This window comes from Mycetomoellerius zeteki, unplaced genomic scaffold (genome assembly GCF_001594055.1).
Source record: "Mycetomoellerius zeteki isolate Tzet28-1 unplaced genomic scaffold, Tzet1.0 scaffold149, whole genome shotgun sequence".
NCBI lineage: Eukaryota > Metazoa > Arthropoda > Insecta > Hymenoptera > Formicidae > Mycetomoellerius > Mycetomoellerius zeteki.
The window spans coordinates 592887-606211 of NW_017256436.1; the positions used below are offsets into that span (position 1 = coordinate 592887).

The 13325-nt window shown below is 33.0% G+C and overlaps 3 protein-coding genes across 5 annotated transcripts in view; 2 read left to right on the forward strand and 1 right to left on the reverse strand.

Annotated features, from left to right (window-relative positions):
- Positions 1-698: 698 nt before the first annotated feature.
- On the forward strand, positions 699-7182 carry LOC108720374 (uncharacterized). Its single transcript, XM_018444358.1, has 11 exons — positions 699-1078; positions 1167-1388; positions 2261-2754; positions 3078-3252; positions 3680-4009; positions 4079-4284; positions 4364-4601; positions 4688-4927; positions 5018-5269; positions 5345-5567; positions 7114-7182. The coding sequence occupies exons 1-11, from the start codon at positions 977-979 to the stop codon at positions 7140-7142; spliced, it is 2511 nt and encodes an 836-aa protein (XP_018299860.1). The 5' UTR covers positions 699-976; the 3' UTR covers positions 7143-7182.
- A 71-nt stretch (positions 7183-7253) lies between these two features.
- Positions 7254-11125, reverse strand: MFS10 (major facilitator superfamily transporter 10). Of its 2 annotated transcripts, XM_018444359.1 has the most exons (8): positions 10783-10852; positions 9651-9874; positions 8771-9007; positions 8609-8696; positions 8323-8543; positions 7715-8245; positions 7423-7630; positions 7254-7329 (listed from the first exon to the last, which is right to left on the reverse strand). In XM_018444359.1, exons 1-7 carry the CDS (start codon positions 10850-10852, stop codon positions 7508-7510), a joined length of 1494 nt encoding a protein of 497 aa, XP_018299861.1. In that variant the 3' UTR covers positions 7254-7329; positions 7423-7507. The 2 variants fall into 2 exon arrangements, with proteins under 2 accessions (XP_018299861.1, XP_018299862.1); XM_018444360.1 differs by lacking the exon at positions 7254-7329 and having other exon boundaries at positions 7508-7630; positions 10783-11125.
- Positions 11126-12120: 995 nt separating this feature from the next.
- The window catches only part of Taf7 (TATA-box binding protein associated factor 7), a 3360-nt gene continuing 2155 nt past the window's right edge, over positions 12121-13325 (forward strand). For both annotated transcript variants that reach the window (XM_018444152.1, XM_018444153.1), the window contains exons 1-4: positions 12121-12312; positions 12417-12545; positions 12640-12720; positions 12806-13172. In XM_018444152.1, the coding sequence (XP_018299654.1) occupies positions 12229-12312; positions 12417-12545; positions 12640-12720; positions 12806-13172 (661 nt within the window). In that variant the 5' untranslated portion in view covers positions 12121-12228. The remainder of the gene's footprint in view (positions 12313-12416; positions 12546-12639; positions 12721-12805; positions 13173-13325) is intronic.

Consider the following 13325-nt stretch of genomic DNA (forward strand, 5'->3'; position numbering starts at 1 on the left):
CCAATTCCGCATTGCGTATACGTTCCGCACCATGTGACCGCGCCATAAGAGAGGCCGTGCTGGCCGTGCAGTTGATTAGAAACATGAGATAAAACCTTAGGTTTGTTCTTTTTTTCGAAAGTAAAATTGTGTATAAAGAAAGAAGAGAGGAGAATGAAATCGATTATTCTTCTCATATTTGACTGTGAATGGTCAATGGGCGTATTCAGCGGACTCAACAAAAAGAGTTGAAAGATTGAAATTTGACCAATCAAAACAATAGGGGCTAAAATTTCTTTGTCCTCACTGGTCAAATTTTAATCTTCAATCTTCAATCTCAATCTTCAATGCGTAATCGGATTCCGGCTTTAGGGAATAGAGAAACTGATTGATGCGTCATGTTGTTAATTGCGCAGGATTGTAGCCACCGTTTTTGGCTGAGTGAAACTATTGGGCGAGTTCAAGACGACAAAGCGGCTAGGCATGCTTACCGAGCGATGAAATGATTGATCTATAAGTAACAACCAATTATGTTCATTTGCTTGGCGAGCAGGCTAGCCGCTTTGTCAACTTGAACGCGCTCACTGTTTTTACCTATACTGTGCCCTCAGTTCTTACGACGAATAAAATATCAGCTCTGTCCTACGTAGAACGTCACACGTGCCGATTGGTTCCTGCGACAATATGGGACACGATTGGTCAATTTGAATCATGTCGGTTTTTAAAAATGGGCGTCCACGTTTGAGATTCTTCCACATGTCATGTCATATGCTGCCTTTTGTTTACGTCCGAAAACGCGCGACCTCAGCGACAGAACGCGATATTCGTTGAATTATGATTTCCACTACCTTCTAAAGAAACATCTCCACCGAGTTCTAAGACGTACATGCATTTGAGAGATACGCGATAAATTTTTAAAAGAAAACCAACTGACACGTTAACATCTCCGGCGAAGTGAACTTATTGGGATCTCTCTACAAAATATTTTAGTGCGATAATGGAAAAGTATCAGCATATGAGAGCGTTTATATCGGCAGCTTTAGAATACACCAAGCACCCCAGCGAAAACGTAATCTCCGCTATACAAAGAAGTCTTGGAGTAAATATGAAAACACATTTATGCTTAATACACTTATATTGTTATTATGTTTTTAAAGTGTTCCTATTTATGAATTTATATTTATAAGGTAATCAGTGCAACGCTGGATCTGAGTATATTTGATCCTGGGACTAGCGTAGCCGCAGAGTTCTATGTGAGCCTGTACGAACTTATGAACTCCATAGGATCACGATCTACTTTAATCTGGAGTGCCGTGGATGTTTTGCAAAACGCTTGTCGGAATGTACCTGCTAGACAATCACTTATTCATATATATAAATTTGCGCCGATATTAGCAAGATTATTAGAGGTATAGAATTTAATACTCGCACATTGTTTTTTTTCACTAATCATATAATCCATTTTTTTCTCATCATCCTTTTTTTTATTTTTTTTTTATAGAACAGCATTTTTAAATCAATAGTTAAAAGAAGGACTACGAGCCAGTTACAGCACGCCTTGCTGGAAAGCAAGCATAAAGAATATTTAATAAACTTTCATACATACAGACGTTTCGACACCGATCGGGTCATCTTCAATGTAAACAATAAGCAATAATACATAAATTAACGGAATATTCGGTCACGTAATAAAATCCAGTAAAAACGTCGGTTAATATAGTATTCGCTTTGTGCGGTCCAAATATAAGTACCATAACGGTGATCTCATCTCGCTTTTCCAATTCTACAATCTTATATATAATTCTATACAATAACTTGAAATTGCGTTACAATTCAAAATGATCAAGTATATATATTTTATGCTAATAATATATATACTTGATAATTTTAAATTGAGACCGAATATTCCATTAATTTATATATTATTGCTTATTGTTTACATTGAAGATGACCCGATCGGTGTCGAAACGTCTGTATGTATGAAAGTTTATTAAATATTCTTTATGTTGTAACTGGCTCGTAGCCCTTCTTTTAACTATCGATTTATTCTGATTGAGATTTTTAATTTTTTTCTCCATATGGAGCATTAAAAAAATTTTTTTTATATATATATATACATGAATTATATGGACATATGAAAAAAAATCAAAAAGATAGTATATACATATGGAGAAAAAAATTAAAAAGATACTGTTCTATAAATAGAATAATAAGAAATGGAGTATATTATTAGATACCTTTACATAATCAAATTAATGTAAAGTTCTTTCGAACATTATAGGCGAATCTGACAACTGAAAAGAGGATACGAGTACTGAAACTATTACAAGAATTAACATACGGAATCAAAATCTCGTGGCAAGAGACTCATCTCCCGTATTTAATTTCCACGTTAACTCAGTGGGTAGTACAATCAAAAGAAGAAGAGATTATCTCTCTATCTTTAGGTGTACTGGTAAATCTATGTTATAAAAATCTTCCGGCAGTATATACGCTGATGCGAACCGTCAATACTAAAGCATTTATTAGAACATTAGTGAAATTCCAAGATCATGTCAACACTAGTGTACAATGTTGCAAGTTATTAATTATATTGGAGCCAACTAATACAAGCATGTATGAGAAATATATCACAGATTTTGCATCGGTAACGTTTATTAATCTGGAAAAAGCGATGAAACAAAAAGATGTTTTATTATTGAGACATATCGTCGATTTTTTTAATGATATTGGGCAAAATGAACATTGGCGAAATGTTCTACTCACGTATTCAAAGTAAGTCGATCAAATCAGGTTCTTATGTAAGATAATAATGCATAAAATATTTTAAAGCTGAAACATACAGAGTGTTATCAAAAAAAGATCACAGACTTTAAGGATATGGAACGAAAAATAAGTCGAAAAATCCTAATAAACTTAGATCCGAAAACGAATGGTTGCCAAAATCTCCTGGACCGTTTGTCCTTTTGGACCTATTTTACTAGGACTTTTTGACTTAGTTTTGGTTGTTCTATATGTCCTTAAAATCTGTAGCCCTTTATTGATAACACCCTGTATATATATATATATATATACACCCTGTTTTCGATGTTTTCTAGTTACGACAAAGATATTAAAAATATATTGGCCACTTTGGAAGAGAGCACAGATCCGGAATGCGTCGCTCTCATGATGGAATTTTTATCATTATTGGTGAAGCTGAAATTAACTGTCATAACGCCTTTGTACCCTGCATGTATAAAATCAGCTATGACATGGGTACCTGTGGAACAGGTATGTAATCTTTATTATCTTCTTTTTCTTACGTTAATCCTCTGGCCTGTGTTACACCTCTCTCATGTGCTTGTGGTTCGCACACTGATTATTCAATTACCACAAGCATATGGGACCTACAGTTTTAATGCCGGTTCTGAACGGCGGACTTTTTGAAATGTGTTTCTGTGGGCAAAGATACTCTCAGGAGGTTGCCGGCCTTTTCTGAGAGGAGATACGAGCGAAAATATTTTAGTTCCTACTGGGATCGAACCCGGAACCTTTGGTATGATAGACCAGTGCGCTGTCTGTCATGCCACGCTCGCGCTCGTAACCTCTATTACCATCTTTCATACTTCTTATTAATGCAATAATTCGTAAAAAAATGTAACGGAAAAGATGGAATACAAGAAAGTAGTTTAATCAAAGTTTCTGTTAAAAAATGTAGGTGTGCTCAAAAGCTTTAGCACTTATACGAAGCATAATAATTGATTCCCGACGCACCAGGACCTGTACTGAAGTTTTAACAGAAATAGATCCGTCTGTCCTAATGCTTATAACGAATCAGGAGGACGAAGTTAACGATCAAAGTGGAGGTCAAAACGCGGAAATGAAGCAAGCCGAATTAATGCAACTCTTTCAAGAAATGATTAAAACTCCTGCGCTGAAAAAGAAAATTATGAACTCATTCAACGAATGTGCAATGCGCAAACAGTTCAATCATGTGCTGGATAATGAATTTTCCGCCCGTGGAGATTGGACCAAAAACTTTATGCAGGTTAATACAAAATTTAATATGTTGCACGCATTAAAGTTGTACACTAATTACATGTTTCCGACTTTGCAGAATGCTTCTATCAACCTTTACATTCATGCCTTAGCCTTGACAGCAGATTTGGCAGCGAATCATTCCAACTGGTTAACTCTATATTCCGAATTGCTCAGTAAAAAACAAATACAAATGATAATAGCGCTAGCATTATTCACCGGTGATGCAGAAGTTAAGTACAAAGCCTTGCAGTTGACATCATCGATTGGATTTCCACAAGAATGGTAAGCCTTCACATGTAATAAGATGTTCATCTCAATTTAACATGTGATAGTTGTACATACAGAATTTTTGTTTGAGAAGTGTTTCTGCAGTGGCACTTTGCATGAAAGAATTAGAACCATTGATATTGGTTCAAAATACCAATAACAATATATTGGAGATCTCGAATAAAGTATCCCTGAATTATACCGGGAACGAACTAGCGCCGTTATTTTCCTTCGGGCAAGAAGAGCGCCTCGATGCATTTTTAACCAAGCTTGAATCAAATCAAATTAGTGATATTCCAACGTCTGCGGTTATGGAATTATATGAATATAAAGTATAAAAGTTATACATTATAATCTTTTTTTACATTTATAGTGTACACAGTTTTATCTTATTGTGTTGTAAATAATTTCTTTAAAGTTAGCAACAATGAGACATTCTGAAAGGGCAATGCGGTTAAGTTTAGAAGCAGCAAATAATCATGCTACTAGTCTACAACACAGATTAGCGCAAGTAGTAGCTGAATCTAGTAGATTACATCAGTTATTATTTGATACCCAGCAATCTTTAGAAGGAACAAAAGCGGAAAAGTGTGCATTAGCGGCAAAACTTGCCGAGAAGGAGAATCAATCTCAGAAAGCGCTTTCGTTAAAAAAACAAGTGAGTGCTTATTATTACACAAATGCAAAATTTAACAATTTGCTTTAACAATTTCTCTAATTTTTATAATAATGACTATTGCATTTTTAGGAGAATGAATCCTTGAAAAAAATTGTGGCAGAAAAGTCGACAAATTTAGAGCATTTAAATGAAAAACTGACACAGTGTATAAAAGACTTAGACGATAGTAATAATAAAATTGATATATTAACCAAAAAAATCAAAGAATTAGATAATGAACTTTTAATCGCCGAAGCAAAGGCTACAGATATGAGCAATAAAAATCATGAATTAAGTAAACTTTTACAAAAAATGCAAGATTCCCTTAGCAAAAGAGAACAGGTATAGTAATTCTCTGTATATTTCATCTCTAAAAAATGTTCTAACGCAAATTCTATTATATTTTATGTGTTGTAGATCTTAGAGAAAAAAAGTGCAGAGATAGAAGCAAATCAAAGCGATATATCTGCGCTCAAGCAAGAAATTGAACAAATGAAGCATATTCTACAGACTTCTCAGCAAACCATATCAGAAAAAGAAAAAAATATTCAAAGAATGAAAGGGGAATTGAAAGAGTTGAGTCGTATGCGGGATATGATCTTTGAGCTTACTGCTAAAAACAAAGACGATCTCAATTCAAGTTAGCGACTCTGATGCTTTTACTTAGGAAAATTTAAATACAAGAACGATACAATGTATATTTTAACATAAAAAAATTTATTGAAGGAATATGTGATAGAAATACGATCAAAAAATTTATATACAAATGATTATTGTTATTGTACGGCTGTTCATTGCTTATTCAATACGATCATTAAATTTTGATAAAATGTTTTATATAATTCGCACATAGGATAACTATTATATTTTTATCATAAATTAAAACATCATTTTGCATATTGTTACGCAAATTTTCGTACTATTAAACATATTATATAGATTAAAGATATATAGTATAAACATGCAATATTCCATATGATTATTTTTTTGTTGTGTTAAATACAATTGCTAACGATTTCTACTTATTTTATATTAAAATACGTAAAAATTTCTATAATTATATATCCTGCTGTTTTGAACGACGAAATCATTTTTTTGTCTTTGTATATCATTTTCACGTATTTTATTACCAGAAATGTATACTATATCAATGAAATATTAATACTGTTACAATTTTTTACTTACATTATAGAGAAGCCATTTTTGTCTTACTACCACTTTGATATTATAAATACCTTCGTTTTTAAAGCCATATATATACATATATATTTGTGTGTGTGTGTGTATATATATATATATAAATCATATTAAAATATTAAAAAAAGATAATAAATATTTTTTTAAATTAAATAGAAAATATATCTTTTTTAGTAACATTGCTAATACTTTTAATTGCTTTTTCCTACTTTATCATATACATCATTCTTAATAAATATAATAATAAAAAAAAAAGAGGTATGTGTGTGTGCGTATATATACACATTCTAAACATTAAAATTTTTGGTCTATTGTATACTGTTGCGTATGTATATATATAAAATTAAATGCCTTTTCATACCTATAAACAGGATGTTACCAGTACAAAAAGAGATTCTATATATAAAAATAAATCGACGAAACACACAGAATGGAATGTTGTCGTAGGATACTTTATTTTTGAAGAAATTGATATTAAAATTTGAAAATTGAATATTAATATCTCTCTCTCTCTCTTTCTCTCTCTCTCTACTTTTCTTGAATGATATTGTTATAAAATTATTATAATATAAAACTTATCGAATTGCATAAAAAACAATTATTGAACATACATAAAAAATGCAACGTTCTATCAAAAAAATAAAAAAATAATCTCATTTTTTTTATATAATATATATTTAAAATAATTTAAATTATCATTTTATTAAAAATGGTACTATTTTATTGATATATTAATAATTGCTATTGAAATTCATTATATGCGTTAATACCATTACAAATTATGCTTAAAAAAATACAAGGACATAATATTAATTTTCTTATCTTCAAAGTCATTTCTTCGAAAATGGAAATAAGTCCTGAAAATATTTTACTCTATTCTCGATTTATTTACGTACAATCATTTTTTCTACCATTTTTGTACTGAGAACACCTTATATATAATATCAGTATTAGCGTTTTTACTTACTTAATTTCTTCATGAATTACAGAACTTTTTATGTATCCAGACAAGATATAGCTGGATTAATAAAATGGAGCAAAATGGGGAGGTGAAAAATATGTTAATCAATCCCAATTATCTGACGTGAAAGCCAGTTGATGACGTCTATCTTCTTTGTATATCACATGTCGCAATAAAGTTGATAATACCGAAATTTGATTCATTTGTCATTGCACGTTCAACGATAAATATGATACAACTATAACTTTAGAAAAACAATAAAGTAACTTATTTTGCAAAATAATGATTAGTATATTTATATAATAAATCTATACCGAATTATATAAAACTGACTAACCAAATTAAAATGTGCTATGTGCAACGTGATTGAAAAGTATATTATTTTCCACGCTTAATATCGCACTTCTAATGCGACATTGTCATCAACTGCTGCCTTTACTCCATGGCTGTTCAGTGGCGGATGCAAACATCAAATAGAAGCAATTCGTAGCCATATTTATTCCCGCTGCCATCCAGAAAACTGTATGCCAACGTGCGAGGGTTTCCTGTAATACAAGAGAAAAAATAATGTACATACATTTTAACAAATGCTTGAAACGAAAAATATGACATATGACAAATATACTAACGTGTCCCTCTACTATACTGCCGATAACATATGGTGCCAAGAAACCACACGCGTTTGACGCAGCATTTGTTAATCCGTACAAGGTACCCGCATAACGTGGTGCCAATGCGATGTGATTCATCTGATTTCCAGCATATACCGCACCCTGAAGAGAGCCCAATCCGGCAAGCATCAACATCACCGTCATACGATCGCATCCGGCCCAGATAGCACCGACAAAACTGAGACTGGGCCCCAACGAGGCCACCGTGTTCCACAGTTTGAACGAGGCCAGGGGTGAGATCAGACGACGAGCCAGGAGTGCATCCGCGAAACTCGAGATACAAAGACCCACTAGCCAAGCGCTCAAATATGGTAACGCCGAGAGAAATGCGTTCTGCTGTACGTTCAGATGCAAAATTTTATCCATATACGTCGGCAGCTCGGTCAGAAGAGTGTAGAAGGCCCAGGACTGACCGCACTGTGTAATAGCAATGGCCCATATAGGTAGAGAGGTGAAGACAGACAGCCAAGGTACTCCAGGGTCATCGTTCTATTGTTTAAAATTTGGTCATTAAGTCAAATATGATAACTTCGCAAAAATATTTATATATTAAATGTAACACTGACCTCGTCTTTTTTCTCGACGCTAGCTTCAATATACGCTTTTTCGGAAGGATCAATGCTCGTGTGTTGCGAAGGAGTATCGTATATAAATATCAACCAGAACACATACCACACGAGACCAAGACCACCAAACAGATAAAATGCAAGGGGCCAACCGCCCCATAATTCTAAAGAACATAGCCAACCACTCACTGGTAATGAGATGACAGTTCCGAAATTCGAACCTGAGAAAAATATCGTAATCCTTGAATATTTTTTTACCGTTAAAAGGCAAAGACAAACAAATTACCTGCATATACTATAGCGGCAAATTTACTTCTTTCTAATGGAGGTACCCAATGTGCCAGCATACTGTGCATCGCAGGAAACGTTACCCCCTATATATCACATATAAAAAGATATTATTTTCCATAGACATTTATAGGCATGTTGTGGAAAGTAAGATATTTACCTCGGTAAATCCTTCTGCGACTCGTACAACCAAAAATGGAACCAAACCCCAATACGCAGCGAATGGACTTATCACGGTCAGAACAGCAGTCAGAAACACTCCCAGACCATAAATTAATTTGCCACCTATTTTCTCAGCCATCCTACCACCTGGAACATTTGTAGTTACATAGCCAAGAAAGAATGCACCTAATATGATACCTTGAGTCTTTTCATTCCAGGCAAATTCTCCCGCGCTCTGAAATAAGATTGAAATTAATTTCAGAATGTACATTAATAAAAAATACAATATACGAATTCATCTCTACAAAGATCTAATTAAAGAGTTGGTGTGCCACATTTTAATATATTATAAATTAAACCAATATTTAAATATTTAAATATATATTAAAAATTAAAACAATAATTTAGGCATATATTTCTTTTGTTCAAATACTAATATAAAGAAATTCTTTTATTAAATAGTGTTTGATGATAACATTAATATTTAATGAAATAAATTAAGAAGCAACAAAGAAATTATATCAACAGATTCATAATAAATATCTCATTATTTAATTTGTACACTATCCCATACATTAGATTTCCTGTGACAAATGTTGAGATATTAATGAGATGGACAGACTCATATCAGTATCGTGCATTAATACAAAGAAGAAATAGTATAGTGTATGTACGTGTTACATTTCAAGTGTGATAAGTTTAAATGACTAACGTCACACGATAACTAGTATCTAAATAACGTAATAACAAAAATGATATAAAACAACTTAAAAAGTAATATGATATAAGAAGTAATATGATAAATACATAGAGTAATGATGTGGAAAATAATAATCAAGATTCAGATAACCACTTAAAGAAAACAATGATAGATTTACCGGTACGAAAGTCCCATTTATCGGTTTAGTTTTAGGACAAACGTCGCTAGTATCATTATCCTCGGTATGCGGTATTGCAGTCTGATTAACCATAGAGACGATGGCTACTGATAAATTCACCCTCATAGCATATACAAGGGCAAAGCCAAGAAAGCCCAAAAAACCGAGAGTGTGACGCGCTTTGATACATGATTTAGTGTCTGCTGGAATCTGCAATGTGTTAACTGAAAAAACATTACAATGTGAGTATATATTATCGATAGAAAAGTTAAAATATATTACTTATGAATAATCTTGAAAGAGAATGGCAAGACCTTCAATTACATAATTTGGCTCTTCCAGCTATTCTAAAAACATTTAAAAAATTAATTTGCCCTAAGAAAAAATGTATCAAATTTTAATAAATATTTGTTTGAATAATACTAACTTAACATTTATTTACAGTAAATAAATATATTTACTAAATAAAAGAATGATAGTTAAATGAAATTTTAATGGTTCTTGTACCAAATAAACATATACTTATTAAATATTCAATTAGTACTATTCAAACAGATGTTTATTAAAATTTACTACATTTTTCTCAATGTATGTTAAAGAAATTAAATCTGTGTACATGAGATATTAATTGACAGCTGTCTAAACGGATCCGTCTAAAATTTCTTAACAGCTGATGCATTATTGTAATTGCAATCACTCTAATATTCCCAAAAATTAATTTAATACGTTTAAAACAATAATCAATTCTTCATTCTTCTCTTACTCTTGTGAAATGGCAGGGTAAGTAAATAAAAAGTACGGACGTAACTTGCTTTGGCACAAAATAAATCTGACGTACACGCGCATTGACGTCTCTCGCGAGGGGAGGAGGCGGGAAGATGAACAAGGTCACAAGATCAACGCTATAGATAACAGATCGTTTTCACTTCCGCGATATTCACGAACATCTGTCCCGCGTCATTGTCGAATTGCTCACGTTATCGTCCCTTTGTTTCCAAACAATGGCAATGCACGCGGAGTATGTTGACTGTCTCTCGCGGGTGAAGATAACAAACGTATAATTATGTGAACGAGGACGACGCATAATGATATCGCAAAAAAGGTGTTCGACGAGATGTTTTCTGCGGATTACCTCGCTCCAGAGAATCGTTGATACATAACGGCTGATCGTCCCTGGAGACGCTCGGGTCCAGGACTTCCATGATGCCGTCCTGGATCGTTCTGTTCTACAGCGATCCCGTACTTTGGCGATGACTCACTGCCGCGCCAGGCATAAGAAATGACTCTTTTCCGTTCCCTCCAGCGCGTCCGCGCGGTAACAGGTCGTTACGGCCGCGTTGCGACCGTAGTTCGAGTCTGCTGTCAACTTGATCAGCCTGTCATCCGCGCGGAACGGAGCACGGTATACATGCGAGAGAGTGGGACGGTGGGATAGATCCTGGACATGCGCAGCATGAGAGTAGACAAGAATACAGCCTGAGAATCAATTGTGTGTACCTTGAATTAATGAGGTGAAAATTACAAAAGCGAATTTATTAAAATATTTATAATTTCATTAGTCATCTAGTGAATTTACTCACTTTTGTAATTTTCATCTTGTTTTAAGATACGCAATCGTGCCCCTATTCTTTTCAGTTAAATATGATATATTTATCTTTCCCAGCTTTCCTCTTTTTCTCTTCATATTGGAGAAAAAAAGAGAGAAAATAATAAACAGTACAAGAAGTTTAGCAAAGAACGGTCTATTGACTTATATAAATAACTGACTTTAGAGAGATAGACCAATAAGATAAACTATACGTTTTTTAGATAAAGAAAAATAAATTTAAGTAAGTTATATAACATATATATCATGACTCAGGCATGAAACCTAAAACACCGATATATATACCGTTTTAGTATTACTATAAGTGTGCAATAAATATTAATTAAAAATTATATATTTCTTATAATGTTGAATAATAATATAATCGTGATATAAAAATTATTTATACAGTATCATCAATGAAAGTTACAGGAATAGCAAATTTGAAGAAAAAATGTGCAATTGTAATAATATAATTATTATACTTAATTATATATTAACATTATTATACAGATCTTAAAATATATAATTTATATGATGTTATAATTTTTTATACTTTTATTTGTATAATTAAACATTATTTAAAATTTTTTTGTATAATGCATACGCGTACTTTCTACTATTTGTAATTTACAGAATTTTCTTATTAATTTTTATATTTGCATGTATATATCCTAATTTTATAAATGTTTTTTGTATTACATGATAAGTAAAATTTTCAATCAAATTTTATTTCGATTCTATTTATTTAATTATTATTTATTTTCATACATTACTGATTTTTCTCTCTTCCCCCATCTGCAAACCAATTCATAAATGCGACTATTATCGATATCACTGGAAACTGCTGGAAACCTCAAAAGAATGCCATCGCAACTAGATGGTGCTAGTGCTGTCGCTTGTACCGCGCCTGTCCATTAAATAAATATTCCTTATTTCGTTTTTGTTCTTGTTTGTTACTTAAATCGCTCTATCGCATAAAACTCGAAGAAAATGAACCGTCATCCGAATACTGACAAAAATCGCAATGAGCCACAGGTGGAATTGGAGAGTCAATTTATTATGCGATTACCGCCGGTATGTTTCTCATATTGCTATTTCACTCAATCTGAACTTAACCTAATCCAAAATCATTTAGATGAATTAAGAATCAGGGATTATATATCAATTTTCCTTTTAAGGAACCCGCTAGAATACTGAAGGAAGCGTTACGTAATAATTTGCCTTTAAAAGACAGACTGACTATAAAACTGGAGAACGATATGCGTTACGGTGAGGTTAGGCTTGACCATTGGTTACTCCATGCTAAGGTAAATTTTTCCTATCTCACACTATTCATTCTAAATTACTGTGGGAAAATCACTCACGAAAGTGGACTTATGCGTTTGATAAATTATTACTTAGGTTGTAGACCTGCCGACAATAGTGGAATCCTTAAAAACCATCGATAGCAAAAGTTTTTATAAGACTGCTGATATATGCCAGGTAAAACGAGAAGAATATCGTAAATATCGTTAATATAGGAAATGAAGAGTTTATATTACATTATTTTCTTGTAACGTTTCTTCAGATGGTAATATGTAAAGAAGAGGAAGATCATCCTGTTACCGATGAAGAATCTCCTGTTAAACAGAAGAAAAAAGATCCGAACAAGGTGGATAAAAAATTTCTTTGGCCTCATGGTATAACTCCACCCACTAAGAACGTGAGACGTAGACGATTTAGAAAAACTTTGAAGAAGAAATACGTAGAGGCGCCAGAGATCGAGAAGGAAGTTAAACGTTTATTGCGAGTGGACAATGATGCTGTTAACGTTAAGTGGGAAGTGATATGTGAGGATGAGGATACATCGAAACCCAGTAAGGTGTCATCGTCTGGTACAGTTAAGACTAAACGAGAGAGCATAAATGGGAACACATCTCAAAGTTTGGATGTTGGTGAGTGTTAACTTATAATCAATTAATTAAGGTAACATTTATCTAAGTCCGAATACATGCATTATACAGGGTGTTTCCAAATTAAATGGCAAAACTTCGGGAGCGTGTAGAGGAGTAAAAAACTAAGAAAAAAAGTCCTATAGACATATGCTC

Excerpts from the sequence above, each read along its gene's own strand:
- LOC108720374 (XM_018444358.1), top strand. The coding sequence starts at position 977 with ATGGAAAAGTATCAGCATATGAGAGCGTTTATATCGGCAGCTTTAGAA. Across the intron at positions 4,285-4,363 it reads ATTGGATTTCCACAAGAATG|TGTTTCTGCAGTGGCACTTT; the intron begins GTAAGCCTTCAC and ends TTGTTTGAGAAG. Across the intron at positions 5,270-5,344 it reads CCCTTAGCAAAAGAGAACAG|ATCTTAGAGAAAAAAAGTGC; the intron begins GTATAGTAATTC and ends TATGTGTTGTAG.
- MFS10 (XM_018444359.1), bottom strand. The coding sequence starts at position 10,852 with ATGGAAGTCCTGGACCCGAGCGTCTCCAGGGACGATCAGCCGTTATGT. Across the intron at positions 8,697-8,770 it reads TCGCAGAAGGATTTACCGAG|GGGGTAACGTTTCCTGCGAT; the intron begins GTAAATATCTTA and ends TGTGATATATAG. Across the intron at positions 8,246-8,322 it reads GCGTCGAGAAAAAAGACGAG|AACGATGACCCTGGAGTACC; the intron begins GTCAGTGTTACA and ends TTTAAACAATAG.